The 14,775-nt window shown below is 42.9% G+C and overlaps 1 protein-coding gene across 10 annotated transcripts in view; it reads right to left on the minus strand.

Annotated features, from left to right (window-relative positions):
* Nucleotides 1–584: 584 nt before the first annotated feature.
* Nucleotides 585–14,775, minus strand: part of cspg5a (chondroitin sulfate proteoglycan 5a) — a 58,536-nt gene continuing 44,345 nt past the window's right edge. Inside the window, exons 4-7 of one of the 10 annotated variants that reach the window (XM_084358241.1) lie at nt 10,446–10,524; nt 6,329–6,385; nt 3,493–3,594; nt 1,548–1,629 (exon numbers count right to left, since the gene is read on the minus strand). In XM_084358241.1, the coding sequence (XP_084214367.1) occupies nt 3,508–3,594; nt 6,329–6,385; nt 10,446–10,524 (223 nt within the window). In that variant the 3' untranslated portion in view covers nt 1,548–1,629; nt 3,493–3,507. Of the gene's footprint in view, nt 1,630–3,492; nt 3,595–6,328; nt 6,386–10,367; nt 10,525–14,775 lie in introns of all 10 variants that reach the window. The other 9 variants (XM_084358245.1, XM_084358244.1, XM_084358249.1 and 6 more) reach the window with 9 other exon arrangements.

Raw genomic sequence — 14,775 nt, forward strand, 5'->3', positions numbered from 1 at the left:
TTGTCTCCACTGCATGCATTTTCTTTTCAAAATAAAAGCCAGAAGATGCTGTAACAGCTGTTAGATATTCAATATTGTGAAAAAAGGTCATTCCATCGACAGAAGTCATTTTTGAAGGAAATATGTCGTTTGCTGATTCCAGCTTCTTAAATGTGAGAATTTGCTGTTTTTCCTCCGGATTCGATTCTTTGGGTTTTGGACTGTTGGTTGGACAAAAGAAGCAATTTGTTGTCAAATGTCACTTTAGGCTCTGGAAAATTGTTAAAATTGACATTTATTTGACTAAATGATTAATAATGAAAAAAAAATGCATAGTTGCAGCCCTTCATGTATTTCGGCTATGTGACAACTAAACATCTCCATGCCATCTGAGCCAACTCCATCCACAGATCAAGTTGTCTGATAGCTCTGTGTGTGTGTGTGTGTGTGTGTGTGTGTGTGTGTGTGTGTGTGTGTGTGTGCATGTGTAAGCAGGGAGGCACATTTCTGACAAGGATCTACGAAGCTGCGTTCAAAGCCATGCAGAGAGTGTTGGAGGAAAAAGAGGGGAGGCGACGCTGAGGAAAACACAGGATCCACAGAGGTCATGTTAAAAAGGTTTATTTCAACAACTGTCTGAATCTTGTTTGTTTTATTCTCTGTTCGAAGTCCCAAAAAAGTACAAAAAAAAACAAAAAAACAAGTACATCAAAGGATTAGAAATCACATCAATGAAAACCAAGACACATTGTGTTGCTTCTTTTTATAATCAATCCAAGCAATTTTTTTTTTTCCAATATTTATACATACTCACTGGATTAGTCAGACAAACATCAAAACCTCTCAGTAGCTTTATCTTAATTTTTTTTTTTTTACAATGACGTTTTACGTACGTTTTAAACTTCTGTATGATTTCTTTCTTTTTACAAAATACACCAATGCAGGCAGGGGAAGGTGTGTGTGTGTGTTTACATATAAGCGTGTTTATGTTTTCATCTTTTCACTGTATGTGTATGCTTCATATATGTGTGTGTTTGTATGTGTGTGTGCAGGTAAGAGAGATAAGGGAGAGTAGAGTGACAGCAACAAGGGGGGCGGGGCTGCGAAACAGGGGCGTGAGTGGATGTAAGGGGGGGAGGGGTTGCAAGGCGGCGGCGGGGTGAGGCTGGTGGAGTGGGGCGGGGTTACTCTCAGCTGGGGCGGAGTGGCGGCGGCGGTGGTAGTGGTGTACGTTTTTTGCAGCGGCCCGGGCCGCTTGGTGGCAGTGTTGCCGTGTCGGAGACAGTTGCAGGTTGGTTGGCTGGTACGTTGGCAGGCTGGTTGGTCGGTTGGTTGGTTTGTTGGTTGACCGGTTAGGCGCACTCGGCAGCGGGTGGACAGACAGCAGGGAGAGGTTTGGGGGGCTCCCGTTGCCGGCGCACCTTTGTCGATTTCAGTGTCGTGTTGTCAGGTTGCTGGGGTTGTTTTGTTTTTGTTTTGTTTTCACATCATGTTGTTCTGCAGTGAGTTTACCTCCGAGGAGTTCTCCTCGCCCAGGACCTTGTGGTTCTCGTGTTTGGGGGTCAGAGAGTTGTGGATGTTGAGGGAGTCGTCCTCCTTGGTCGGGGCCTTCACCGGGTCCTCCAGCTTGTTCTGGGAATTAGGATCGTCCTACCCATGGAGGGGTGGAGGTGGAGGGGTGGGGGTAGAAAGTACAGTTAGAACCACAAACAGTTTCATGTTCAGATGCAACTTTTACCTCGCCAATTGGCGGAAAACTTAACTTTCGAATTCTTTTAAAGCCTTTGAAGCAAATTCTGACCAACCCATCAGTACTGGACTTCCTCAAAGACACACGTTCATTTTTGTTAAAGACAGCAACAAAGAAAACCAAAGAAATACATCCATGTTAGACGATTGTGCACATTTATGTCCAACGTCAACATTCAGTGCCAATTCAGGAAGCAGTCTGTCCTTTCACCATAGTTCAATTGTTGTCATTGAACATTGTTGGGTGTTTGGCAGAATCGTCCCACATGGATGTTCTTCTCTGGTGATTTGGGTTGAAGGAAACAAAGATGAACTGAAGCTCATTATGTTTTTGAAGAATCCCAGAACTTTGGATTGTTTTCTGTTTCATGCAATCCAACGGATATTTATGTTCCATCTTCATGCTTTAAAGAACCAAACCAGTGTGTTTCCAAGTTTTCCCCCCTGAACTACAAATCTTTACATTCATGCTGACCTTTTTTCTGAATGCTTCTTTTACAGTTTTTTTTTGAATTTTTTTGAATCTATTATTCAGGGTAGCTTTTGGTTTCCAATAATTTCCCCACAGTGTGAAAATCAATAAGCAGACTGAAACTTGCTTGACTTGTGAAATCAATAACAGCAAAGATAAAGGAGATTGAAGAAAGAAATGTCCAATTTGTAAGACAGTTGATTTTTTAATCTCATTTCCAACTCGGTTGCCATCCCAAAGCGTCAGTATTTGACGAGTTGCTGTGATACACAACTTAAGCAAGCTTCTTGAGTCAACTTATGGATATTCAGATTGTACAGAAATGAACAGAAAACAACGGATCCCTGAAACTGATCTTAAACACAGGAGCATTATTCAATTTGTAGAAAAAGGGATAAAAAAACCTGTAAAAAGAAGCACTGGTTCGGTCCTTTAGAGACTATCAGAATGCAGCAAAATACCATTAAATATTCAACAAAATCAAATTGCAGATATTGTCTTGTTACTTCAAGCACAACCGGTCTCACTAGCAGCCGTTTCAGTGGTTTGGAGGCTCCACTGTTTGATAATCATCATGCTCGGCTGGCATGTTGTGTTTGGTTGAGGAGGCAGCGAGGTGAGCTGCATGAGCGACACCAACCCGACCCCAACTCCCTTTTACAGGCAAAAACCCAGGAAGCACATGCACATCCACATGCAAGACCCTAAAAATGCCCCCGTGTGCAGAAACGGTCGCTCATGCAGAACGCCTCGTCTCCTCCCGCCTCACCTCCTCCATCTATTTACTGCCCCGAAACAAAAACAAAAAGACAAATAATCTCTCCACCCTGGCCTTTTTTTTTTTCCTGTCGGTACCACCGTCATACATACCCAAGCAGTCGCTGGAGGGGGAAAAACAACAACGTGTTTTTAAGAGGTTTCAATTCAATTCATCTGAATTTAATTAAGGTCAGAGGGAACAAATTGATTGCGGGGTCCATTTTAGCTCTGTTTTTCCAGCCTCTTATCCCCATTAATATTGCATGGCATCATCGACCCTGCTGCGCCCAGGCATCCTGGGGCGTCCGTCTGCGCCTCTTCGCCACACACACACACACACACACTAAGTACACACCCTTACAGACAGGCACACAAGTGGAGAATGGTGAGATGGACACATTCATTCAGACGCACACATCAGATTCCAGACCCTGAGGCCCGTGCCATTTGCAAACACACCCTAATTGAATGTTTGCGTTTGAATTCAATGGCACATTTTTTTTTTAGAAAGGAAGAGCAGTGAGAGCATTTACCCGCTGGCTGCTGGCCTAGATTGTAACTTCGGGCAGGACGTGTGGATACGTCACTTCCATGGTTACGGGATAGGGGCCCTCTGTCCTCCCGTCAGCGTGAAACTGGAAAATGTTTTTCGTTTGTTGGATTTCATTGTTGTGCATGGGTGGAGGGGACAGCGGGCAGTGGGTGGTGGGAGGCACAGAGTCACGAGGACTTTAGAGTGGGTGTCGTTTTGGGGGGAAGTGGGAAACAGAGATAAACAGGGTTCTGATGATGATGATGATGGAGGCACGCGGACAGTTCCTAAAGTCCTTTCGTGGGCTGGTAAGGGTGCTACGTTGAGGTGCTTCATGATCTAACGTCATATTACGTTGAAACATGGCGGACGAAAGTAGACACTGTGTTGATGGTAAGAAACGTTTACCGAAGTCCTGTTTTGTATCATCATTGTATCGTTTCCTTTGTGCTTCCGTCACGCAAATTATGTTTAAACGCTCTGAGCGAATGCAAAACAACTTTCATGTTGCTCCCACATCCAAGTCGGACAACAACTTCCCAACTCCGGAAATTGGACCATCTGGAGCAGCACATGAATGAAGTATTATCATGGTTTAGAGCAGAATGTCTTGACAACAGTTGGATGGATCGCCATGTAATTAAGTACAGATATTCATGTCCCCCCCAGGATGAACTGTAATTCTTAAATTTGTGGCTATTTAGCTAATGTTTGCATGCTAACACACTACAATAAAATGTTGACTATCATAAATATCATTCCTGCTAAAAATCAGCACGCTCGGGCACTGACACACCAGACCAATGGTCGGCCGTCGGTCAATGTCGAGGTCCTAGTTTTAGCGGTATGTCCAGCACTGTTGGCCCTAGTTGGCCTTTGCTGGCGGCTTTTTCGGCCGACTGATCAAGTAGAATCTCTCTGATTGGCTGTTCAGCTAAACATATCAGTGCACAAGAAGAGAAACAAGAAAATAAAGGGAAAGCCAGTCCAGTGTGTAGGATTTAGGGGGGACTATTGGCAGAAATTGATTCAAATATGGCAAATGAATAAATTATTGGCTCTTTTGTTTTTTTTTAGCTGCCACCATAAGAGACGGTGAGACGAGAGGTGGATGCCAATAAGAGAATGACAGATATGTCCACATCAGGCGCTTCAAGTCAAGTAAATAAGAAATATTTATTGGAAGGAAGCGACAGGGTTTTTGGGAAATGTGGTCACCATCTTGATCATTGTGCCTAGAAATGACCGAAGCTCAAATGAATTTGACCAAACTTCATGGGAAAATGATTTGTGTAGCTTGACTTCCTTATTTTTGTCTTTGGTTGGCTTCAGACTGCAGTCAGGTGTTTGTGTTTGGATCAGTATTTCTTATTGAACGTTTTTCTCCCGCAGCTGATTTAATGTGTTTACATTATTTGCGAGTCAGTTCACCTGTGTGTTTGTTATGCTCGGGCACATAAACCTCAGATTAAAATATTTGTATTGGTATGTGTGTGAGTGTGTGTTCTCGCCTTGTTTGTGATTTGCTTGTTTACTTTCTCTCTGAGTACATATTTGTGTTTGCATTCAAACAGCGTGTTTGTGTCCGGCTCGGATGCACGTCTGTGTTTGTGTGGAGCGCAGAGGAAAAAAAGAAGACGACGAGAAGGACCGATCATGAGCTGATTTTAAAACAGACTCACGGCTGTTTTAAAAGGAAGGTTTTTCAGATTGTCATGTTAATGATATCAGTAAGAAATCGATCTGAACGGTCTCTGTTTTTTGTGTTTGTACTCCATAAAGGATCGCATGAACATATTCAAATTAAAGGGGCAATTAACTCATTTTTAAACGCACAATTTTACTGCACGACTGCAGCGTTTGGACTTTCAGGGTCACTTCAGTTTTGGTCGATGGAAATGAAATCATCCAGCTCTGCCCGGTCAATTCATTTTCTGTGTTGAATTTATTTAGTATTGACACAAAAACACAATTCAATTTCAGCGTTTTGCTGCAGAGGAAACCGTGTGGCTGAACTCTGCTGAAGCACCGTGGAGGGGAGATTGAGGGCAAGAGGGTTCAATTTGACACAGTGAATGACGCACAATAGCTTTCTGTTACTGCAGGAAACATAAGTGCTTTTTGGGTTATTTTTCAGAAATGACAAGTGTGCGTGTGTGTGTGTGTTTGAGGTGTTACGTCTGTCTAGACATGCGACAAGGTCCTCACAAGGTCAACAGAGCCCTGTCTTTTAAAGATTGCGTTTTTAATGTTTGTTAAAGGGCAGTTTCACACATTTTTACCTGCCTAATGTGTGAGTCTTTGAACTACAACAACAAAACACATATCAATTCCAGGTCCAAGATCTGTAAACGGAATCTGATGTATAAAATGGGTGGCGTTCCCCTTAACAGCGCCTGTTAGCTCTGTTAGCCTAGCAGCTAACAGGTAGGTTCAAGCTACGTTAGCCGCTTGTGCAAACTTTGGCTGCCGCAATGAGTTACGTTATAAATATATTCAGTTCTAACAGGTGACAATATTATTATGATAAAAAATGTAATATACTTTTTATTACTGATTATTTAAATTCACTGAAAGAAGGGTGTGATGGGGAGACAGATTGGGGATTGTACAGGTCAGTTGTTGTTTTATATTATCATTATCTCGTGTCATGACTTTATGATTCATGTACTGTCTTCATGTTTCTGTTGGGAGGTGGGTGAAGATTCGGATTGATCCACTGAGAGCTGAGAGAGGATGATTGACAGGGCCACAGTAACAATGAGAGAGCTGTTTGGGGGAAGGTGAGAGAGAGAGGAGGGGGCGGGACTATCTGACATTTGGGATTTTGGTCTTACCTCACAGTCGGACTCCTCTTTGGTCTTACACTCCCAGGTGTATCTGCTCATGGTTTTCTGAGGGGAGGGGGATGGGGCAAAGGGTTATACTCCTCAAAAACCATACAAGGCATCCTCAGAGAGAGAGAGAGAGAGAGAAGGTGAGAGACAGGTCGAGACGGACAGACGAGGAGAGACTGATCTGACAGAGAGAAAGAAGACGAGGAGGGAGGAGCGACAGATCAGAGATGATACGGAGAGAGAAAGAGGAGGCAGACAGGAGGAGATAGAGGCAGACAGATAAAATAGACAGAGAGAGATCGAGTGTTGGAGACAGAGTAGGAGTAACTAGACTTCCTTTCAGACGACAGCTGATATTCCCAGCTGGCTACAGCATCTCTGAGGTAGAAACCGACCCTAGTACAGGTTTGGATAGTTCTGGTGAGGTTCTCCACCATCATGAGTGACACCGGGATATTAGTTTGGGAGGGAGTTGAGGTTTTTTTGCTGTATTAGTGGGTTTATTTTAGGGGGAAATTGGTGAGTTGGTCTGGTGTTTGGTTTGGGGAAGCTTACTATATACGTCTAGGTGAGTTTTGGTTGGAACATGTTAGGAAATAATGCTGGACTGAATAGTAGTTGGGAATCTGTTCAGTTTGATTTAGGCTATGTGGGTGGACAAGAAAGGTTGTCAGTCACCAAGATGATGTTTTAACTCGTATATCAAACAGGGTTGGGGTCCAATACAGTTTTATTAACATTTGTCATTAACTAAAGTTATTAACTGATAAAATTCAAGGATTTAGTTGAGATCTTTATCAACTTGTGTTGGCTTAGAAGGCAGAAACACATTTTTCACAGGTTTCTGGCTCCAGATGTTCAGATTCAGCTTTAAAAGGAGCATGCTAACAAGCTAGCCTCATCCTGTCACAGACTATAGCTCCTGTGCTAGCGTTGTAAACACTAACACTCCCCTCCCAGTCCGAACCGATAGCTACACAGCTAACTAAGCTAACTAGCTATGGGCAGCTACAGTTAGCCAATTAGGTGTTGTAGCAAACGTGTGGATTTTGCAAACCTGAAACCAGATCCAAAAGATAACTGAATCAGAACCCAACCCTGTTACACTGTTACTTAAAGGTACCCTGTGCAGTTTCCGTGTAAAGAAAAACAAAGTTGCGTTCTATATACATACTGAGTGTATCTCTGATGCCTAACACACATCTGCAAAGCTGATTTCAATGTTTTATACTTGAAACTTTATGTATTTACACCTGTAATTGCTAGTTTGCTTCTTCCCTGAATTTTCTGTCATATTTCTACATTTCTTGAGACAATAGCATGAAACTGGCAGCAGAAATCTGCATCGAGTGCATCCTTGTGCCTGATACCAACCGAAGATCATGCTTGATAACCATGGTGGTCACAGGGTATCTTTCAGAGTGCTAAAGCAAACCATTTAAAGTATTTCCAAGTACTATTCAGTCCAGTGGATGATTTGAGGATTTTAGGGGCTCTTATGTGGAGTAGGTGTTGAGTTAGGAAGTTGACATTTAAGAGATGTTAGGAGGTGATGATGGATACTTTTTTATTACTCTTTTTGGATTTCGAAAAATGGCATTAGGTTGTGGGGTAAAAATTGAGACTCGACAGAAATGAGATGTCTACAACTGGAAAGAGATGAAGATACTAGAGAGGAAACTATTCGGTGTATCTTTACGAGGGAAAGAAAACTACTGATGGAGTTGTTAGAGGGTGGTACCACATCCTAAAAACAAAACAAAATTAAAACAAACTCTACCTCAGTTGTAGCACTTGAACTACCCATGCTGCTACAACGTTAGCATTGCCGCTACTCGCTACCCATGCTTCAGTTAGTGAGGCACCTGTCGGCTCTCTGCTGCCGCCCGCAGGCAGCCGCGAGGCGTTGCATCTCAGATGTTTATCCTGATAACCCCGACCATTTCTCCCGAATGTCCCACACCTTTATCTTACCTGTCGGTGACATCAATCCTCCCCCCAAGAAAACCAGAATCAACCCATTTTTTGACCACTCCCTCCCACAGCCCCACCCACTTTCAGGATAAACAAGTAAAGCAGACATTTTGTTATACATAGAGTTGTAAACAGATAGCGAAGCAAAGCTGCGGTGGCTGACATGGCCACCGGGTGGCGCATGTTAGCGATAGAGCCATGACATACCGATGCAAGAGGTGATCAGAGAAAGAGCAGGTTAGAAAGAGGTGAGGTGGGGAGGGAGCGCAGTGAAGGATTGTGGGAGTTTTCTCTTCGAAAGGTGTCAAACTAAAGTCACCATTTCATGATGACATTCTCATCATGAAATGGTTGAAAAAACAATGTCTCCACACATCACCTGAACTCTTTTCACTTCTTGTAATCTCTCATGTGTTTGTGTTTGTGTGTGTGTGTGTGTTTGCTTTGTTGGCCGTCACCTTCATGCAGGATCAATAAGCAATAAACCAGGGGAGAAAAATCAATAAACACAATGAAACTATGAGACCAGACAGCTGTCGCGTTGCCATGGTAACACGCCGCAAGGGCTCAGTAACTCCTTGAACACTTGTTACTCTGAGCTGTTATAGTACTTACCCCGCCTGTCAATAAGGATTGTCGGGTACAAAAGGAGAATAAAAGTGATTTTTCTCTTTTTTACTTTTCTTCGTTTTTGTCATTTTTCAACCAATAAATGCAGCCGCGTCTTTTTCTCTTTAAAAAAAGCAGGTTTCTCCTTAAATTATGATTGGAAAACGTATTTTTCTGCTCAAGGGAAATAATTTATCAAGATCTTTTCCAAGCAATTTACTGTGACTCTTTTGCTCACCACTTTCAAATGTGTTCTGTACACTTCCAGGCAGATATATCGATTCATTTCTGCATGAAAATCAGGCAGCAAACCCTCAAAACTTGCTTATCTGTACGGCCCAGGATTACCTCAGAACAAGAAGCAACAATTGACAAAAAAATTACGCATATTTGCCGAGTCAATAGAGTCATTAATCTAGAAAATTGTTTTTAGCTTGTCAAATGTAAGGATTTGCTGATTTTCTCTGTAAACTGAATATATCTTTGGGGTGTGGACTGTGATGAGCATTTTTTTAATCAATATTGAAAAGATTAGTTAGTTTTAAGAGTCAATGTCTACCTGGATCAGGAAATACAACACAATGTACAGATGCCAGGATGTCGCTGGTTACAGACAACTTCCTCAAAGTATGAAATGTTTCTGATAATATATTGATTCTGGACTAAAATCATGAGTATTTCCTTATTGCAAAATCAAAATATAATTTAATTTAATTAGGTCATCCACTGCAGGCGTAAGCAACCTGTGGTCTGACAAAAAAACATTATTGTCTACGTCTTTTTCTTGTAAAGTTGTGACTTTAATCTTACATATTTTTTTTTCTATTTTTTTCTCACAAATTACCTCTTATCTCTGATAATATCTGACTTTTTTCTCAATTTTAACCCAAGGACATTTAAAGTGTTCGTTACAAGCGTGTCACCATGGCTACATTATTAATAACCTTAAAAAACATTATTCTACAAACAAAGTTTGATCTGTTTGTGTCCTGTAGTTTTCTTTCTCGTCCCTTTCAGTGGATATAATGCAACTTGAAATTAAGAAATAATGAATACAAAGTGTTTCTTGCTTGTTATAGGTATATAAAAAAACAATCTGCTAATGGAACAAGTGAAAACGGTCTGAAAACAAGCGTCTTATATCACTGACATGTTATTTTCTAGGTGATTGTGTCATTAGTGTAACGAAATAGAAATTAGACACATACGGTGCATGAGATTTTAAGTTTCAGTATTTGTATTTTCCCTCGCCAACATGAGAAAACTCCCGCCATCCTTCCTCGCACTTCCACCTCTCCGACCTCCCTCCTTTAGCGTTGCACACCTCAGAGTATCAGAGAATACTCATGCCCATGCATTAGGGGGTGGGAGGGGAAGGGGGGAGTCAGAGGGCCCGGGCAGGGTTTGCAGGGGAGATGCAGAAAAAGGGGTGAGAGAGAGGCGAGAACCACGTTACCTGACAGATAATGTTATCATAGTAAGCCAATGCACGGGCATGAGGGACGTTAGGAGGGGTGTCGCACAGTTTCCTTACATTTGGGTGGGAGCCCTCAGCGATGGTGGACAGCGAGAAATTATCATTGTGCTGCTCCGATGTAGGCCGGTACTTACTGCTGGGTGTTGGGAAGATGGAGGGGAGGGGGTGAGAGAGGATAGGATGAGGGGGAGGAAGTGGAGGAGAAAAGAGTTTTAGGGAAAGAGTTGGAAAAGAGGCAAAGGTAGAGGGAGGGTAAGAAAAGGAGTGGAGGGTTTGGAAGATATGGAGAGCAGAAGGTCGAGAAGGATAAGGCGTAAAGAGAAAGAAGGAGGCGGGAGATGAGGATGTAAAGTAAGAGAAGGATAAAGGACGTTAAGGAGAAGGAGACAAGGAAGATGGAAAACAGAGGATTGTACAGGGAGAGAAAGAAGACAGGAAATAATAAGAGGAGGGTCAAGAGAGTAAAATAAGGGGATTTGGGGTTGCAGAGTTTCAGGAAGATAAGAGTAAGGATTGAGGATTTAGATGAAAAGAAAGAGAGGGAAGAAATGTGGGTGAAGGGACATTTTGCAGAAGATGATCCACAAGGTGAGAGGAGAAGCGAATCCAAGAAGGAGGAAAGACGAAGAGACGAGAAAAAAGACAAATGGACACACAGTGGAACGAAAGGGGGCAAGAAAGAGGACAAAGTTTAGGAAAGAGATTACACCGTTGAGGAAAATACAGACAGAGGGGATTGTTTGAGGGGGGAGAAAAAAAAAAAGCAAGAAAGCAGCATTAGTCAGACAGCAGGTGGACGTCTTCTGTTTGTCAGCTGGCAAACAGGACAAAAACACACAGACACAAACATTTTATCTGTGATGCAACAAACTGGGAATAAAACGTTTCATGGTTGACCATCAGATTTAGGTTACCTGCTTCTGACTCGAGTCCCCAAAGAGGCTAAACGTTGACTTACATTTGACCCACTATTGTCTGACGAACTGGGACAAAACTGTTTCTATTTTAAACAACACACAGGACACACGGGACTCTTTATGTTTATTATAGATTGCTCCAAAAAGAAAAACCAAATGCTTTTGTCTGTAATCCGTCTGTGTCCAGAGATAACGGGGCATTAACACTACCTCCAAATTGAGAAAATGAAACGTTGCCGAGGTCTATATGCACATAGATGATGTAAACGCCATGTTGGTTCACCTGACGTTGTTCTGGTGATAAACCCTGCAACACTACATGAACCTGTTGTTTTTTGTTGAACAGTGACGGCTTTCATTGCAGGAAAAGTTCACCGTCAGACACTGATGATGCTAAAAAAGTCAGATGAAGAGCCGTGCTGCTCTAAACGTCATTAAATAAGTGGATATTGGAGCCCTGCAGGGGAAACACGGATGATTCCCAGTCACCGTCCTCTCTGATCAGCTGCACCGATTCATGAAAACTTGGTGTAAACTGACGCAGATAAACACAGACTTTCCTTTAATCTCGTCAGCGAGGCAGCAAACTTTGGGAGTTCCCTCTTGACTGAGTTCGACTGAACTCTTTGAATCTCGTCCTCTTTCTTCTTCGTCTCCGACTTCTCAAAGGGAGGAGATGTTTGACAAGAGTGTCACAGATTTTTCTCCTCTCTCTGTCTCCCTCGCAAAAATCTTCCAACGTTTGTCATTTGACCCGCGCTTATATAAACCTTTACTCAGAACGTTTCAGGATACCGAAGCGTCAGACACCCTCGAATGTCTTGCTGTGTTTCTCCGTCTCTTCCCTTCCCTCCCTCGTCATATCCATAGTTAAAGAGGCCGTGATCTACTTCCTGCGCCCGTCTCTCTGATCCTCGTGCGAGCTTCCATATTTATATTTCATGAACGTTGTGACAGGACAATCAAAGACGCAACGAGAAATCTCACTTCTCAAACTCCAGCAACAGAAACCAGCTTTGGACGTCTCACTCTGCTGCCTGACAAAATACCTGCACGTCAAAACACGGCTTTATAAGCTATTTACTATAACGGAAAAAAAATATATGCGCACATTTCTGACTTTTATGCAACTGACCCTGGGTGCAAATTACTTATTTTCCAATCAATTTGTCGTATGGAGCCATTTATTTTTGTTTTTCTGTTGCTTTTCCCCGTCGACTTCAGTTGTTTAGCAGAATGCTGCAGCGCTGTTTTTCTCTGAAGATCCAGAAATGTTTTGTGGCCTACTAAACTCTTATCTTAGCTATCTCGTTGAAGATGTCGTTAAGAACATCAGACAACACAACGTATAACGCGGCTGCACTTCCTCCATCTTCTCGTCGCTCTCTCTTCTCTCTCCGTCTCCATCTTTGACCGGGATGTTGGGTCTGAATCTCGACTGCGGCAGAGAAACACTGCGACTGCAATTACCCACAGCAGATGGGGGAGTGTGGGAGTCTCATGTATTCATGAGCCTTGTCAGCAGTGCAAACACACACACACACACACACACACACACACACACACACACACACTCCTCTGAATGTGTCACGCTGAGCTCTTCTCTCTGTAACTGCCCTCCTCTTATTCCTTTTCCCTCTCTTTCTCTTTCACTTTCTCTTTCCATCGCTCCTCTCCTGCTGCAACAGTTTCTCCCTCCTCCTCCTCCTCCTCCTCCTGTTTCATCCTGCCCTCCTTTTTTTACTCCTCTTATCTGTCACCCTCCTCCTCCTCCTCCTCCTCCTCCTCTGCGCTCCTCTTCGATTTCTTTTAGCCGACCACTTGATGAGGCCGTGTTGTCTCTTTCATGCTGCACCCTGCTGCCGCTGCACACACACACACACACACACACACACACACACACACACACACACACACACACACACACCCCTCAGGTCGCACAGCTGTATGTAGGTCAACCCCGCCTCCCCCCTGCTCCTCCCTCCTCCCCCCTCCTGTTCAGACTGCCCTACTTTCAGCTGGATCCAGAGTACCAATGACATCACCCTTTTCTCCCCCCCCCCCCACCACTTTTTTTTTTTTTATTTCTGCAAGCAAACGTCGAGGCTGCTACTGACTGCACCACTTTGCCTCCTCGCCATCATCTTCATCATTTTATAATCTCCCTCCGCCATGACTAGCACGATAACCTTCCTTCCCCATCGTCCGGCTAAAAATAGACCCCCGTAGCGTGGGATCTGGCGGCGAGGATTCGGTCCTTCGGTTCACATTTGCATCCGCGGCGCTCCATCGCCGGGCTGCTGCTCATCCACGACGGCTCTGTTGCTAGGGAGATGGCCGCTGAAACACCGGCGCTGGCACAGCAAAGCAGAACCACCAAACTCCTCCACCTCCGCCCCACCCACCACTTCTTTTTACATTCAATCCAGTCCTTCAATCTGTCTGTCACTCTCCTTCAGTTTATATTCAGGCCACATCCCTCTCATGGTCGTTTTCTCTTTTTCTTTCTCAGGGATCTTCAGTGGTTTCTCTGTTGCAGGTCATCACGCGGTCCCCGCTGCGACGCCCCCGAAGTTTGATAAAAGATTCAGCTTCTTTAACTTTAAAATGAGGCTGAAGATTATTTTATATTTCATGAGGAAAAAAGCCAAAAAGAAAAATCTGAGCAAACGTGGAAATGAATTTCTGGAGTTTCATGTTTCCACGGCACATTTTCTAAATGAATATATGTCTACTCTTGAGCCTTGAATCATATTTCCTTCATGCAAGTAAAGAAAAAAGGCAGATACTGGCTCTCATTTACATATTGAAACATACTGAAACAATAAAATGTGAGTAAGCTCTGCAGGGACGGACATATTTGATGGTGTGCCACCTTCTTCTACTTGTAAATCTTACTCTATTTGAAATGTTTGCTCAAGAAATGACTTGAGATGAGATTGAACAGCGCATCATGTGTCCATAGAGCATCCTGACCTGTCAGGTAGAGAACAGCTGTATATAAGTAAATATACAGTGCTTTATATACAGTCATATAACTGTTATGCTCTTCATACTGTACAATATGTACGATTCTACCTACAACTGAATGGTCTCTGTGTCTATGTTCACTCAATGGCAAGTTTATTAGGTACATTTTTACAATCGATTGCGATCCGATACAGCTGTTCAGCCGTTATTTCTGCTTTTACGATGCCTATAATCACAGTGTTATAGAGGTGTTAATTCAAACAGCGCTGAGGTTGTAGTCATTGAAGGTGTTGTGCTGGACTGCATTATAATAAGGGGTGTTCTAACATGAAAGTAAATGGGTAAAAAATTACAGAAAATTAGATACATCTGTCAATTTACACCCCCTTATGACCTCATTATATGTGAATTTAGACATTTCTGCCACTTGGACCAAAGAAATAACATTATAAACTTCATAAAAAAAGAAGTTATGGCAAAGAATTGCCATAAATTGGTTT

Source organism: Pagrus pagrus, assembly GCF_965226575.1.
Source record: "Pagrus pagrus genome assembly, chromosome: 7".
Lineage (NCBI taxonomy): Eukaryota > Metazoa > Chordata > Actinopteri > Spariformes > Sparidae > Pagrus > Pagrus pagrus.